This window comes from Garra rufa, chromosome 23 (assembly GCF_049309525.1).
Source record: "Garra rufa chromosome 23, GarRuf1.0, whole genome shotgun sequence".
In the NCBI taxonomy this organism is placed as follows: Eukaryota; Metazoa; Chordata; class Actinopteri; order Cypriniformes; family Cyprinidae; genus Garra; species Garra rufa.
This window is the reverse complement of record NC_133383.1, coordinates 39232568-39247833: the sequence shown is the minus strand read 5'-3', so window position 1 is coordinate 39247833 and position 15266 is coordinate 39232568. Positions and strand designations below refer to the sequence as shown.

Here is a 15266-nt window from a genome sequence, read left to right as displayed (position 1 = left end):
TTAAAGCAGAATATATGAAAAATAAGTAATGTTGAAGCTAGAAATGCATCTTGTTTCCCACTATCAAAACAATATGCATAGACATACCTGTCAGATCCCCATATATCTGAGACTGAACAATGTAGGGCCTTGAAAATGATTATTACAAAAGAAAAGTTTCTTCTTCACTACGTGAATTATTAATTCCTCAGTGAAACACTATAGTATTTATATAGGCTAGTCTACTAATTTGACAAAACAAAATAAAATATATGTTAAATTCAACCTTTAAACTGCATTCCAGTAAAAATCCCAGTCATATAGCATAATCAAATTTGCAAAAGTATTCATACCCCTTCATTTTTTTCACATTTTGTTTTGTTGCAGCATTATGTTAAACTGCTTTAAATTAGTTTTTCCCCACATCAATTTACACTCCATACACCATAATTTGCAAATTTTACAAATTTATTAAAAATAAAACACTTAAATAAGTACATTGCGTAAGTATTCAACTCAGTACATAGTTGAAGCACCTTTACAGCCTCAAGTCTTTTTGGGTCTGATGTGACAAGCTTTGCACATCTGCATTTGGCAATTATCTGCTATTCTTTGCCTCACCTTTTCACCTCTCAAGCTCTGTCAGCTTGGATGGGGGCTGGCAGACATTTTCTAGAGTCCTAGTTGTTCCAATCGTCTTCCATTATGGATAATGCTTCTGTGAACCTTCAATGCAGCAGATTTTTTTCTGAACTCTTCCCTAGATCATTGCCTTAACACAAGTCTGTCACTGAGCTCTACAGGCAGTTATCTTGACCTCAGGACTTGGTTTTTGCTCTGATATGCATTTTCAGCTGTTAGACCTTTTCTGAGAGGTGTGTGCCTTTCTAAATCAGACTCATTCAAATGAATTTGCCACAGTTTAACTCCACTCGAAGTGTAGTAACATCTAGAAGCAATACGAATGCTCCTGAGCTAAAGTTCGAGTGTCCCAGAAAAGGGTATGAATACTTATGCAATGGGATCTTTTTAGTTTTTTATTTGTAATAAATTTGCAAAGTGGTTACAACACTGTTTTGTGCTTTGTCATTATGGTGTATGGTGTATGATGTGGGGAAAAAAAGTAATTTTTAAGCAGTTTAACATAGTGCTGCAACAAAACAAAATGTGAAAAAAATGAATACTTTTGCAAGGCACTGTATCAGTGCAGATGCTTATTAAGAAACTGTAACCTGAAATAGGTTATAGGGGAATGAAATTGTTCTTAAAATTAAGCAGTACTGATTGGGCAAAAGGAGGCAAATACAACACAATTTGTTTACAGGAAACAACATTTAAAACATCCTGGATAATTTGGGTTTGGCAGGGTGTTATAACAAGCTCACCACATGTGCACAGTACTGATACTAGAAAAGTAGTAATAAATTTTAGACAAAACTTGATTATTTTGGGGGTTTGCAAATGTGACTAATTTTGTTCTCATTAACAGAGAGCATCATGAAGAAACTCCTAGAAAATTTGGGTTTGGTAAAGTACTATGATGAAAAGCTCACTCTCCAAACAGTGCTACAGATCAACAAGAACAGTGTGACAGATGTGCCTGTCCAGTCCCCTTCAGATCTGCCATGGCTGTACTTGAAGAGACTGATGATGCTACAAAGGACAGCGAGGAGCGTTAAGTGTTCTTCATCAGAAAAGACAGACGATTCAAAGTGGGATGATGATCAGGATAGTGCTAAAGCAAACTGTCCTCAGTCAGTAAATCCTTTAGATGTTTTGACTGCTGTGTTCCTTTGTTCTGACAGTTTTCTTCAGCAGGAAATGATCATGAAAATGTCAATGTGTCAGTTTGCAGTGCCTCTGCTGCTTCCAAACAGTGATAACAATCAGATCACTCTTATGCTTTGGGCAATGAGAGATATTGTGAAAAAATACAGACCACACTCATTACCAGATCCAAGTAGATTTGTGGAAGAAAGGATTGCTCTGTCAGAATTACCTTTAGTGTCTTTTGTGAGACTTGGTAGATGCAACATTTCCAAATCAGAAATTCTGAATAAGCTGCTCAGCAATCCACAACAGCACACTGATATCTTTGTGCACTTCAACATGGATTGTGGAAACATCAATAAGAAAATATCAAATGGCTTAGTTGAGATGGCCTGGTATCTTCCTTGTGGAATCAAGAACATTGATGTCTTTCCTGAGCCTGTAGCGATTGCCAACTTGAGAGGTGACATCCGGGACTTTGAAACACAGTACACTTTTCTTTGTGAGGCTTCAGCTGCTGTGTTTGTGTTCTTTGAATCTCAACATTTAGATTCACAGTTAATTTCAGTCCCCATTCGTAAATCTAGCTATTTTTTAATTAACAAGCTATTTTTTGTGGGGGAATCTAACAATGACAACATTAAAGCAACGGTCAACAAGCTCAAACTGATGAAAAACAATTTCATCTTTAAAGCCAATCAGAATGATGCAGACTTCGTTGAAAAATTTCACAGCAAGTTACAAGATGCAATTAAGAGCAACAATCACAAAATGTCAGTTGTTCGTTTAGCTGAGATTGCACGAAAACTGAAAATATTGGTGGATGAGGATGCTGAAGAATGTCAGCGTGCCAAAAAATTTGCAAATGAAATCACATCAAAAATCAATGATATAGTGCAGTTCAAGGAAAAGGAACTACCACTGCAAGGGGAAATCTTGATAAAACTAGCCAAGTTGGAGAAGGAAGAATGCAGATTGAAGAAAGCAGGGGAAAGGAGTATTGAGGACTACAAAAATGAACTTTTGATGCAGAAAAAAGAACTCAGAGAGAATCAATACAGAATAAACATGTCTGATATCATGAGCTGCTTTATCAATGCAATATCAACCCCAGAAAGGGCCTACTTCTTAAAATGGTTAAGAATCACTTTAGAGAATCGATCGCATGAAGTACTGCCTCAACTCAGACAACTGTACAAACAAAAATGTCAAAATATTTGTGAGAACAAGACGGAAATTGCTGAGCTTGATAAAAAGATTTCAAACAGTTCTTTAGGAGTGGAGCACTTCATTCGAGAGATGAGTCAGCTTTACGAAGCTGCAGTCTCACTCTCAGAAGATGCACTTTCCCGAAAACAGCTGGAACATTTACCTAAACTCTGTGCTCAACTACTGCTGGATGGATTTTCACTTGAACTTGTGGATGGAGATTCTTCAAATATACCTGGAAAATGGATTACTAGTGTGTTTTCTGAATTAAACGCACTGGTGGAGCCCAAAAACAAGATTATGGTTGTCACTGTTTTGGGTGTCCAGAGTTCAGGAAAGTCAACGCTGCTGAACACCATGTTTGGAGTTCAGTTTGCAGTGAGCAGTGGAAGATGCACCAGAGGAGCCTTTATGCAGCTCATTAAAGTAACAGAAGAGTGTGAAGCTGAACTCAAATGTGATTATATAGTGATAATTGACACTGAAGGACTGAAATCCCCTGAGCTCGCACAACTGGACAACAGCTATGAACATGACAATGAGTTGGCTACTCTTGTTGTTGGACTGAGTGATGTTACAATTGTCAATATCGCTATGGAGAATTCAACAGAGATGAAAGACATTTTACAGATCATTGTTCATGCCTTCATCAGGATGGAGAAAATAGGTAAGAAACATAAGTGTTTGTTTGTCCACCAGAATGTTGCTGATGTCTCAGCTCATGATTCAAACTTGAGAGACCGTAAATTTCTGTTGGAGCAACTGAATGAAATGACACAAGCTGCAGCCAAAATGGAGAACAAGATGGAGATCAAGACATTTACAGATGTAATAAATTATGACGCTGAGACGGATGACCACTACATCCCTGGACTCTGGCATGGAAACCCCCCAATGGCACCAGTGAGTATTGGCTATAGTGAGTCTGTGTATGCTCTCAAAAGGCATATAATGAAGATCTTCAGAGATTATAAATCCAGCACCATCAATGAATTTCTTCAGTGGACAAAAGACTTGTGGACTGCTGTGAAGTTTGAGAAATTCATCTTCAGCTTTAGAAACAGTCTGGTGGCTGATGCATACATGAAATTGTGCACAGAGTACAACAAATGGGACTGGACACTAAGAAAGCAAATGCACACATGGGCATTAGAAGCTGAAACGATGATCTTAAACCATGGAAAATTTAAAAACTCTAAGGAGTGTACAGTTGAAGATGTCCATTGTAATTTACTACAAGAAGCAGAATCTGAGCTTTCAAAAGGACAAAATGAAATTATTGACAAGATCCAATCATACTATGAACAAGGAGAAGGTCATGTTGAACTAGTGGAAAGTTATCGACAAGACTTTATAAACTCTGTCAGTTCTTTAAAGACAGAGCTTTCTAATTCTATCACTAGAAAACTGGATGCAGCTCTTTCACGTCGAAATGGAATGATGAAGGTGGAAGTGATCAAAAAGACATACATGGACACAATGGAGAAAAAAGTGCTAGACTTGCTGAAACACTGTCGTGAGAAAAAGTCAGACATGTCAGACTCCATGCTGGATGAAGCATTTGAAAAGATGTGGCAGGAGACTGTCAGGACATTGTCATACACAGGGCTCCAGACACAAAATATCACAACAAGAGTTTTTTTTCATTTGAGGAAAAATCTTGAGTCTAGAGGAAGTTCAATGGCTCAAAGCTTAGACAAAGTGAAGGATCTGCACAATCAAGGCCATGGAAATTTTGTTGTCCACAAAGGTAACTTTATATCCAAGAAGTTGTACTCTCAGTGGATCAAGACGGTTCAAGAGATATCAGACAACCTTATCGAGGACTGTAGGGAATTTGTTGAAGCAAAGCGGCAAAGTAAGGATGATTATGATGACACATACATCAGGGAAATTCTTAACATGATTGATGAGAAACTTAAGGGTCATGAAGATCTTAAGCTAAAGGAAGATTTTAAACTGTCTCTTAAATTACACATCAGTGGCTTTGCAAGCAGAGAATTTCAAAATATTCACAATCAATTCATCCAGGAAAACAACCCACAAACAGCCTTGGAGAACTTCAAACAGTCATACCATTCTGACTTTATTGACCTTTACCGTGAACGAGACCAATGTCAGAAGAAAGCTGATGAATTCATGAGTAACTGCATAAAACCTGCCTTGGAAAGATATATTTCTGAGAACTTGGGCATGGAAATGGCAGACAAGATGGTAATTGGTGAAAACTCAGCAGTTTTTGGAACACGGATAACATTTCAGATTTCAGTCTTGAAAAATCTTCTTGATGAATTTAAATTTGAATCATATTTCAGGTTCATTAAGTCATATGAAACATCTGTTAAAAACTTCATTTTTTCCAAAGTCAAAAAACACTTTACAGCAGAGAACAGAATGTTTAAATTAGAGGAAAAGCTTCTGAATGAACTCATCAATGAAATTACTCAGGCAATTGAAAAGGCAGAACAAGACTCAAAAAAAAATGACATCAAGGGATTCATCGAAAACATCTGCAAGGAACTTGAAAACAAGCTTGTGATTCCCAAAGACTCAGTGGACAAAATCAGCACACTGAACAATGCAAATCAGAAAAAATTCACTGAATGCCTTCAATGTTCTGTGAAGGACGTGGAGAAATCACTGAAAGCTAGTTTCCAAAAAGCAGATTTTCGAAGCAAAACAAAGCATCTTCAAACCAAACCACAGGATGTGCTGTTCAAACGTGTGTGGGGCTGTGGGGAACAGTGTCCATTCTGTAAAGCACCATGTGAGGCTGGAGGAGAAGCCCACACTAAACACTTTGTCTCAATACACAGACCAAAAGGACTCAGCAGCTACAGCAATATATATTCTAATGAATTGGTGACAGATATCTGTACATCATCGGTGCACAGTGATGCCCGCTTTAAGTGCTCTGACACCAATGATAAGTGGCATCCATATAAGGAATACAGTAAAATCTATCCAGACTGGCAAATCGATCCAGACTCCAGCATAGAGGCCTCAGCATACTGGAAATATGTGATGGCAGAATTCAATGAGCAATTTGCTGACGTGTATGGTGTAGAGCCTGCAGATATACCTAAATCCTGGAAAAAAATCACAGAAGCCCAAGTAAAGGAAAGCCTAGAGAAAACATTAAACACCAACTCTCTGGCCTCTGTAAAACTGACATCTTAATATTTACAGTAGGTATCCTTAGAAATATATTTGTAGGAGCCTTATTTAATCATTGATTAAATTTAATTGATTTATTTTTCATTTCAGGCATGATTTGAATATTTAAGGAAATTTTATGTTTAATCATTGGGCTAACCGGTCATGTGAATTAGTTACTCCTCCTCTTTCAGATAATAATTCACTTGCATTGTTTTGGTGAGAGTTAGAGGGTGGGGAGAGCAACAGTTTCTTCAATCACATTGTATACATTTTTATTTTTCCACCTTGGAAGTCATGTTTTGTGGTATTTTGGAAAGTAAACCGAAGATTGCGATTAATAAACCCTGTAATTTTGTTGATATAACCGCATCTCTCAGTGCGTGCTTAATGTTCATGTGAATGTAAAGACTCCCCTGCTAACCTCAAGAGGCTAACCTGAACAAGATTGGCTGCTACATTTTATAGAAGAAACTAGCACAAAGGATCGATGAGACACAAAGAACTGCACAATGGATTGTCTTCTGACTAAATTAGGATGCTTTGCTGTTCACTGCTGAAATGGAAGGACGTGATTTGATGAATGGAACATCGTATCAGCTGCGAGTACTAGAAATGCAATATAAACGACACAACTGATAAATGAATTCAAGCTTGGATAAATGTTTTAGTCACGTCACGTGAAAAGTAAGGCAAAACAACTGCAAAAAGTCAACTACTTTTGTTTAAACACTGTGAGAAGCAACTAGTTGATTCGTGTCCACACAAAATGGCTGATAATGAAGGCATTCAGATGGCCACTGAGGCCAAAAAGTTTTTAAATTTACATATTGCATCACATAGAGGCAAATTAGGAGTGTGCACGAAGAAAATGAACAAATTGAAAGCTCTCCTGGTTGAAGGTGGAAATGTTGAACGGGTAGATGATGCCATGGCGACATTTGTATTTTTTATTCGTTTTAAATTTAAAAAATGTGCATAATGCAGTGCAAGAGCTTTTAACAGGAGAAGAAAAGGAGAATGACCATGCTGATTGGTATGAGTCTAGAATGAGGGATTTTGATTAGTTTATTTGATTATTACGAAGTTGAAATATGGAAGAAAGAACAAAGTTTACAAACAACATTTTAACCAAAGGACAGCATTTCTAACATTTCTGCTGTGCTATGCAGAAAAGGTGCCGCAAGAGCAACTGCAAAGGAGTGATGGTCGTGTATGGTATATACCACATCATGATGTGTACCACAAGCAGAAAGCCACACTTCGAGTTGTTTTTGATTGTTCATTTTCATACAAAGGCAAATCTCTTAACTGTTTCAGCTGCAACACTTGCTGTGAAAGTGGACAGAATGTTGCAAAAAGAACTTCACATGGAACTGAAAGATTCTACCTTTTGGACAGACAGTACAGTAGTAATGAAGTACATCCATAATCAAACAAAACGATTTCATACTTATGTTGAACAGAACTGCAGTGATACATAACCTCTCACACGTACATCAGTGGAGATATGTGTGTTCTGGAGACAACTCGGCAGATGATGCTTCACATGGATTACAGATTGAATCCCGTTTGAATTCCACCAAATGGTTGAACGGCCCTCACTTCTTGACAAATTCTGAATGGCCCAAAATACCAGAAGATCTTAATTACCTCTCACCAGATGATGCAGAGGTGAAAAGGGAGATCACTATGAACTACTTGAACCTGCAGAATAATGCAACTACCAGAATCATTGAGTATTACTCCTTATGGAGCAAACTATTGAGAGCCGATGCGTGGTGGCTAAGGCTCAAAGGACTTATGATGCTTCAAACTCAGAAAGACAAGGCTCTTGTTATGGATTCCAAGTGGAAAGTTGAGCAAAAAGGACTAACCCCAGAAAATTTGGATGAAGCTGAAAAGGTAGTGTTACGTCCCTCGTTATTATCTAGGAGATTATTTGGACGCACCACACCATAGTTGCGTGTATGTTTTATAAACGGTGAAAAAAAAGTCTTTACAACAGAGAGAAAAAAAAAAAAAGAACAAACAAACAAAGCCACCGACAACCACGTTTAGTCACAATTGTTTTTACTTATGCAATAAAGTGAAATTAAGTGTTTTAAAAACAGTGACAAGATACGTTTTGGTTTAACATCAGTGACAAGACACAACGTTTTGGTTTCCGCGGAACCTCAGGCAGAGAGGAAGGAGCGAAAGAGAGGTGCCAAAGGAAAAAACTTAACAAAAGCCCAACAAAAAAAACCCCAACTAACTATAGTATTAAACCAACATAAGCTAGCTATCAACCAAAGATACGAAACAAAACATCTTCAGCGCACAGGACGCCATAACTAAACTATACTGACTATCAACCGAAAAAGATACATAACAGGCACCATCTCTCTAAGCCTAGTGTGTCTATACAATAAAACTCTACGTGGTGTAACATGTAGGTCGCGACCTGCTTACCTGGCTCACAACCCCTCCCGCCAGTACATGATGTTTTACACAATTGTTTGCCAGAAACGGCGCTTGATGTTAAGCATAGCGAACACACCAAGACAAAAAGGAAGCGTCACCAAAGTGACCGACATGAGCTTCCAACAATGAGCAGTCCACAAGCTAAAAGTGCAGCATTTACCAAAAAACACACAGTCTCTCAGACTGGCTTCTCAAAAGAGAAAAACAGCCTTCACCGAGCAAAACCCATCGTCAGCTGGCTGATTCGAACAGGTGTGTAACTTTCCTTTATGCACCATGATTGGTGGCGCGATCCCGTGCGTCGCTGTCTTACGTCACCGGATTGACAGGCAGTTCCTCCAATCAGATTGCACCCCTAAAACAAACAGTACACACAAACACACAGCTAAAGATATACAAGAACATACAGAAAACTCTTACGTAGCAGCGCATACGTAACACCCACCCCCTTAAGATGTAACACAAGGCAACTTTTCAAGCTCTTGATAACGCATCAGCAACAATGTTTTCTGAGCCTTTTTTATGCTTTATGATTAAGTTGTAATTTTGTACAATCAACGACCAACGCATAAGACGTTGGTTATGATTGTACATTCTGGATAGAAACACAAGAGGATTGTGATCTGTGTACACTGTAACAGGCAAACTAGATGAACCTATATAAACGTCAAAGAATTGTACTGCCAAAATCAAACCCAAAGCCTCCTTCTCAATAGTAGAATAGTTTCGTTGATGTCGATTAAATTTTCGTGAGAAATAGCACACTGGATGCTCAAAACCAACATCATCCTCTTGAATGAGGATAGCTCCCATACCTACAGCACTCGCATCCACTTCCAATTTAAACGAACGTGTGAAATCAGGGGCAGCAAGAACAGGCACATTAGTTAGTAACAGTTTTACACTCTCAAAAGCATGCTTCCGTCCAAATAAAAGCACTTGCAGGGCTTAACAAGCTAGTCAAAGGATATACTACAGTAGAAAAATTTCGACAGAAACTTCTGTAGTAACCAGCCATTCCTAGAAAACGACGTAGCTCCCGCCTGGTCGTAGGAACTGGAAATTCAACAATGGCAGATACCTTTGCACTCAGTGGACGGACTTGGCCTTGGCCTACTTGTCTACCCAAATACGTAATTGTTGCTCTGCCAAAGTCACACTTAGCGAGATTAACTGTTAGTGAAGCATCGGCTAACCTTTCAAAAACGGTCCTAAGAACCGCCAAATGCTCAGACCAAGAAGAAGAATAAATCACGAGGTCATCCAAGTACGCATTACAATTTTGTACTCCTGACAAAACAATATTAACTGGGCGTTGGAAAGTGGCTGGAGCATTCCGTAAACCAAACGCCATGACCCGGTACTGAAGGAAGTTGTCCGGAGTGACGAAAGCTGAAATTTCCGCTGCCCGAGCGGACAATGGCACTTGCCAATACCCTTTCAACAAATCTAATTTCGTCACAAACTTAGCAGAACCTAGATTATCGATACAATCCTCCATCCTAGGGAGAGGATAGCTATCAGGTACCGTCACAGAATTTACTTTTCGGTAATCTGTGCAAAAACGGTAGGTACCGTCAGGCTTAGGAACGAGCAAACAGGGGGAACTCCACGGACTATAACTAGGTTCAGCTAAGTTATTCTTCAACAAATAATCAACCTCATCCTTCATTACAGAGCGTTTAATACTATTTACTCTGTACGCATGCTGCTTAATAGCAGCATCACAGGTTACTTGAATATCATGTTGTAATACATGTGTTTGAGTCGGCACATCCCTGAATAACATGGGAAACTCTTGAACTAACCTCACAACATCCTGTTTCTGTGATTCAGACAAGTTATCAAGAGTTTCTGGCAAACATTTCAAAACTTCGGAATTCGAAAGTCTTCCACACGTTGATAAATCATTACGAAACGTAACACCATCCTCAGTGTCATACTCGCCTTGAGATGGTAACAAGACCTCACTATTTAATACAATGGACTCAGGCACAGCAGTAACAGCAACAGCTACTACGTCAGAAGACACAACAGCAGACTTTCCTTTTTCCTTTGAAATCTCCTCAGAGTTGCGAGAACAATATAGCTTTAGCATATTAATATGACATGTTCGAAACTTTCGTTTACGGTCAGGTGTATGTATCACAAAATCAGTCTCACTTACTTTCTTTGATACCTTATATGGACCCGAAAAACGAGCAGTAAGAACAGAACCAGGTACTGGTAATAGAACTAAAACGTCATCACCAGGTTGAATTTTACGCACCACAGCCTTCTTATCATACCGCTTTTTCATGTCCCTTTGAACCACCGACAAAGACTTTCTTGCAAATGAACATGCATTATGCAACCGTTCTCGAAATCGGCTGACATAGTCCAACACATTGTTTTCGGACAGCCCTGTCTCATTTAGCATCCCATCCTTCAACACCTTCAACGGACCTCTTAAAGTATGACCAAAAACCAACTCTGCAGGGCTAAACCCCAAAGACTCTTGAGTTGCCTCACGAGCTGCAAACAATACTAAGGGAACTCCTTCGTCCCATTCCTTCCCTGAACTCAAACAGTACTTTCTCAACATTGACTTCAAAGTCTGGTGGAAACGTTCAATTGCCCCTTGACTTTCCGGATGGTATGGAGATGACGTGCGATGGGTGATGCCCAAAGTTTTTAAAACTTGTCTAAAAACATTGGATAAGAAATTTGTACCCTGATCTGTCTGCACGATTTTTGGCAATCCAAACGTGGAGAAGAATTTGAGTAAAGCTTTAACAATGACAGGTGCAGTAATCTTCCTCAGTGGAATGGCTTCTGGAAAACGTGTTGCTGAACACATAACTGTTAACAAAAACTGATTACCCGTCTTTGACTTAGGCAGGGGACCCACGCAATCCAGAATAACATGTTCGAATGGTTCACAAATGACAGGAATTGGAACCAATGGTGCTGGAGGAATTTTTTGATTCGGTTTACCCATCAGTTGACATTCATGACAAGTGCGACAATAGCGTGAAACATCTTTCTTCAAACCAGGCCAAAAGAAGTGCCTAAGAATACGATTGTAAGTTTTTGTTACTCCCAGATGACCTGATAACTCATGATCATGTGCCAGACTTAACACCTGTTTTCGGTATATCGTGGGCAAAACGATCTGACAAACAGTGTCCCACTCACTCTCAACGTCTGTTCGAGGATGCCATTTCCTAAGCAACAAGCCATTCTCAATCACATATTGAACCGTCTTATCTTTATCAGACTGTGGACGATCAATAAAAGAAAAACATTTGGCTAATGACAGATCCTCTTTCTGAGCAATAACAATTTTCTCACGAGAAATAGGTGCTGTTAACAAACCAGCCTCAGCCGGGACATCAACAAAATCTTTATCCACCCTAGTCTCTTCCACCCCTTTTTGATCCAACTCCAACGTTTCCTCTGTAAAAATGGGTGACAAAAAGGAATCTGATAAAACGATGTCATCTCCAATTCTGCGTTTTTGAGCGCGAGTAACTACACTCGCAGCAAATACATCAGGAAAACTATCAAAAATGTCATCAGCATGAATAAAACAGTCAGGTTTATCTACAACTTCAGGTACAGGCAATACCTTACCACCTGCTAAATCATTTCCAAGAATGAATGCCACGCCTTTCACTGGAAAAGAAGAACGTACCCCGACCTTAACAAAACCTGAAACTAAGTCACAGTGCAAATGGATCTGATGTAACGGTACTTTCACCACGCCCATTTCAATACCTTGGACCAACACACTTGACCCACACGACGTCTGTTCTGATAATGGTAGCACGTCAGAGACTAAAAACGATTGAACAGCTCCCGTGTCTCTCAAAATTTGAATCTCTACCTGCTCCTCAGACTTACCATTTATTGAGACTAAACCCTTCATCACAAATGGTTTGAATCCAACATCAATCTCCTTTTCTTCGGCAATAACCTCCGACACAGTGTTCACAAACGTAACAGGTTTCACTTGCCCTTGCTGATTTTTACGTTTCAGCATCAGACATTCAGAAATTAAATGTCCTGCCTTGTGACAATAAAAGCATTCTCTTGTCTCTTTATTCTGTGCTGCAGTAACTTTATTGCGAACATTTGAATTTTGAACTACAGACAAATTCGGCGTTCTCTCTGGCCGAGTTAGAGAAAAAACACTTTTGTGTGTCAACACATACTCATCCGCAAGAACCGCAGCTTGTGACAACGAGGTAACCTTTTGCTCATTCAGGTATGTGACTATTCTTACCGACAAACAATTCTTAAAATCTTCTAAGAGCAATAGCTCTTTTACTGCATTCAAGTCTTGCACATTACTAGCAGACAACCACTTATCAAAAAGAACTCCCTTTTCACGGGCAAATTCGACAAATGTCTGTTGTGCTACCTTTTTATGGTTCCGAAAACGCTGCCTGTACGCTTCTGGAACTAATTCATATGCTCGTAAAACCGCAGCTTTCAACACATCATACTGTAGGCTCTCCTCTAACGTCAAGGTAGCGCAAACTTCTTGTGCTTTTCCAACCAATTTGCATTGTAGTAAAAGACACCAAACCTCTTTTGGCCAATGAAGTGCAGCAGCCACGCGCTCAAATGCAGCAAAATATGTATCCACTTCCGATTCTCTAAAGTGAGGCACTAAAGCGATATGTTTACTTATGTCAAATGTACCTGCCGCAACATCACTCACAGAATTTGCCGAATTAACTAAAACAGCCCTAGGGCTAACAGGATTAGGCTGTACCGATCGGTCAGAGACAAACTTCTTTGACTCTAACTCGAGCTGGCGCAACTTTACCTCTTTATCAGCCTCAATTTCCAGTCTGCGGACCTCGAGACGCAACTTCATTTCGGCTTGGCGTGTCTCAGCGCGCTCCTGAGCTTCCATCTGGATTCGGGCCAGGCGGACCTTCAGCCGCGCATCACCCCCAGACTCGCCGGAAGACGGAGAAAATGAACAAAAGGGCGGTAAGGAGGCCTTAGGCTCGGCCTCAGCCTCCACTTCAGCACTCCCACCTGTCGCCCGCTCCACACTGCCCAAAGCAGCCACACGACCTTCCATAGCCGAGGTTGCAACTCGTTCTCTATCCGCATCTGGAAATAAGGACACATTTAACTCGGACAAATGTTTCAACATTTCATTTTTAATAACACGCTTTAGAGACTGCCTCACCACAGAAATACGAAAGTGGTCTGCTATTTGTAATAATTCGTCTTTTCTACACTGCTCAAAAACTTCCCAAGTTGGGTTAGCAATAAAAGCTTGTAAATCAAATATACTCATTGTTTCTACCTTCAATCCACCTCACGAAACCACTCTTTTTCCCTATTGCATTTTTTCTTTCTTCACTATATAAGTACACACATTAAAAAAAAATTGACGAGCCCCCAAATATGTTACGTCCCTCGTTATTATCTAGGAGATTATTTGGACGCACCACACCATAGTTGCGTGTATGTTTTATAAACGGTGAAAAAAAAGTCTTTACAACAGAGAGAAAAAAAAAAAAGAACAAACAAACAAAGCCACCGACAACCACGTTTAGTCACAATTGTTTTTACTTATGCAATAAAGTGAAATTAAGTGTTTTAAAAACAGTGACAAGATACGTTTTGGTTTAACATCAGTGACAAGACACAACGTTTTGGTTTCCGCGGAACCTCAGGCAGAGAGGAAGGAGCGAAAGAGAGGTGCCAAAGGAAAAAACTTAACAAAAGCCCAACAAAAAAAACCCCAACTAACTATAGTATTAAACCAACATAAGCTAGCTATCAACCAAAGATACGAAACAAAACATCTTCAGCGCACAGGACGCCATAACTAAACTATACTGACTATCAACCGAAAAAGATACATAACAGGCACCATCTCTCTAAGCCTAGTGTGTCTATACAATAAAACTCTACGTGGTGTAACATGTAGGTCGCGACCTGCTTACCTGGCTCACAACCCCTCCCGCCAGTACATGATGTTTTACACAATTGTTTGCCAGAAACGGCGCTTGATGTTAAGCATAGCGAACACACCAAGACAAAAAGGAAGCGTCACCAAAGTGACCGACATGAGCTTCCAACAATGAGCAGTCCACAAGCTAAAAGTGCAGCATTTACCAAAAAACACACAGTCTCTCAGACTGGCTTCTCAAAAGAGAAAAACAGCCTTCACCGAGCAAAACCCATCGTCAGCTGGCTGATTCGAACAGGTGTGTAACTTTCCTTTATGCACCATGATTGGTGGCGCGATCCCGTGCGTCGCTGTCTTACGTCACCGGATTGACAGGCAGTTCCTCCAATCAGATTGCACACCTAAAACAAACAGTACACACAAACACACAGCTAAAGATATACAAGAACATACAGAAAACTCTTACGTAGCAGCGCATACGTAACAGGTAGTCATTCACTATGAACAACAGCGCTACTTTTCTGGGGTGGAGCTCTGTCACAAAAACAAATTCCTAGTATGTGCAAACATACCTGGCAATAAAGCTCATTCTGATTCTGATTCTGATTCTGATTCTTTAATTCAGAGCTCACACTCTTGAGAAAAGGCAAACACATCAAATCAGACAGCTCAATACACAAACTAGATCCAATCATTGATGTGGGCATCTTGAGGATTGGAGGAAGACTAAGTAAAGCAGCCAGTGAGTCTAAAGAACCCAATT

General features: G+C 39.7%; 1 protein-coding gene across 1 annotated transcript; it reads left to right on the top strand.

Annotated features, from left to right (window-relative positions):
* The first annotated feature begins 1476 nt into the window (after nucleotides 1–1476).
* On the top strand, nucleotides 1477–15023 carry LOC141299547 (up-regulator of cell proliferation-like). Its single transcript, XM_073829914.1, has 2 exons — nucleotides 1477–8019; nucleotides 14991–15023. Exon 1 carries the CDS (start codon nucleotides 1477–1479, stop codon nucleotides 6136–6138), a length of 4662 nt encoding a protein of 1553 aa, XP_073686015.1. The 3' UTR covers nucleotides 6139–8019; nucleotides 14991–15023.
* Nucleotides 15024–15266: the final 243 nt, after the last annotated feature.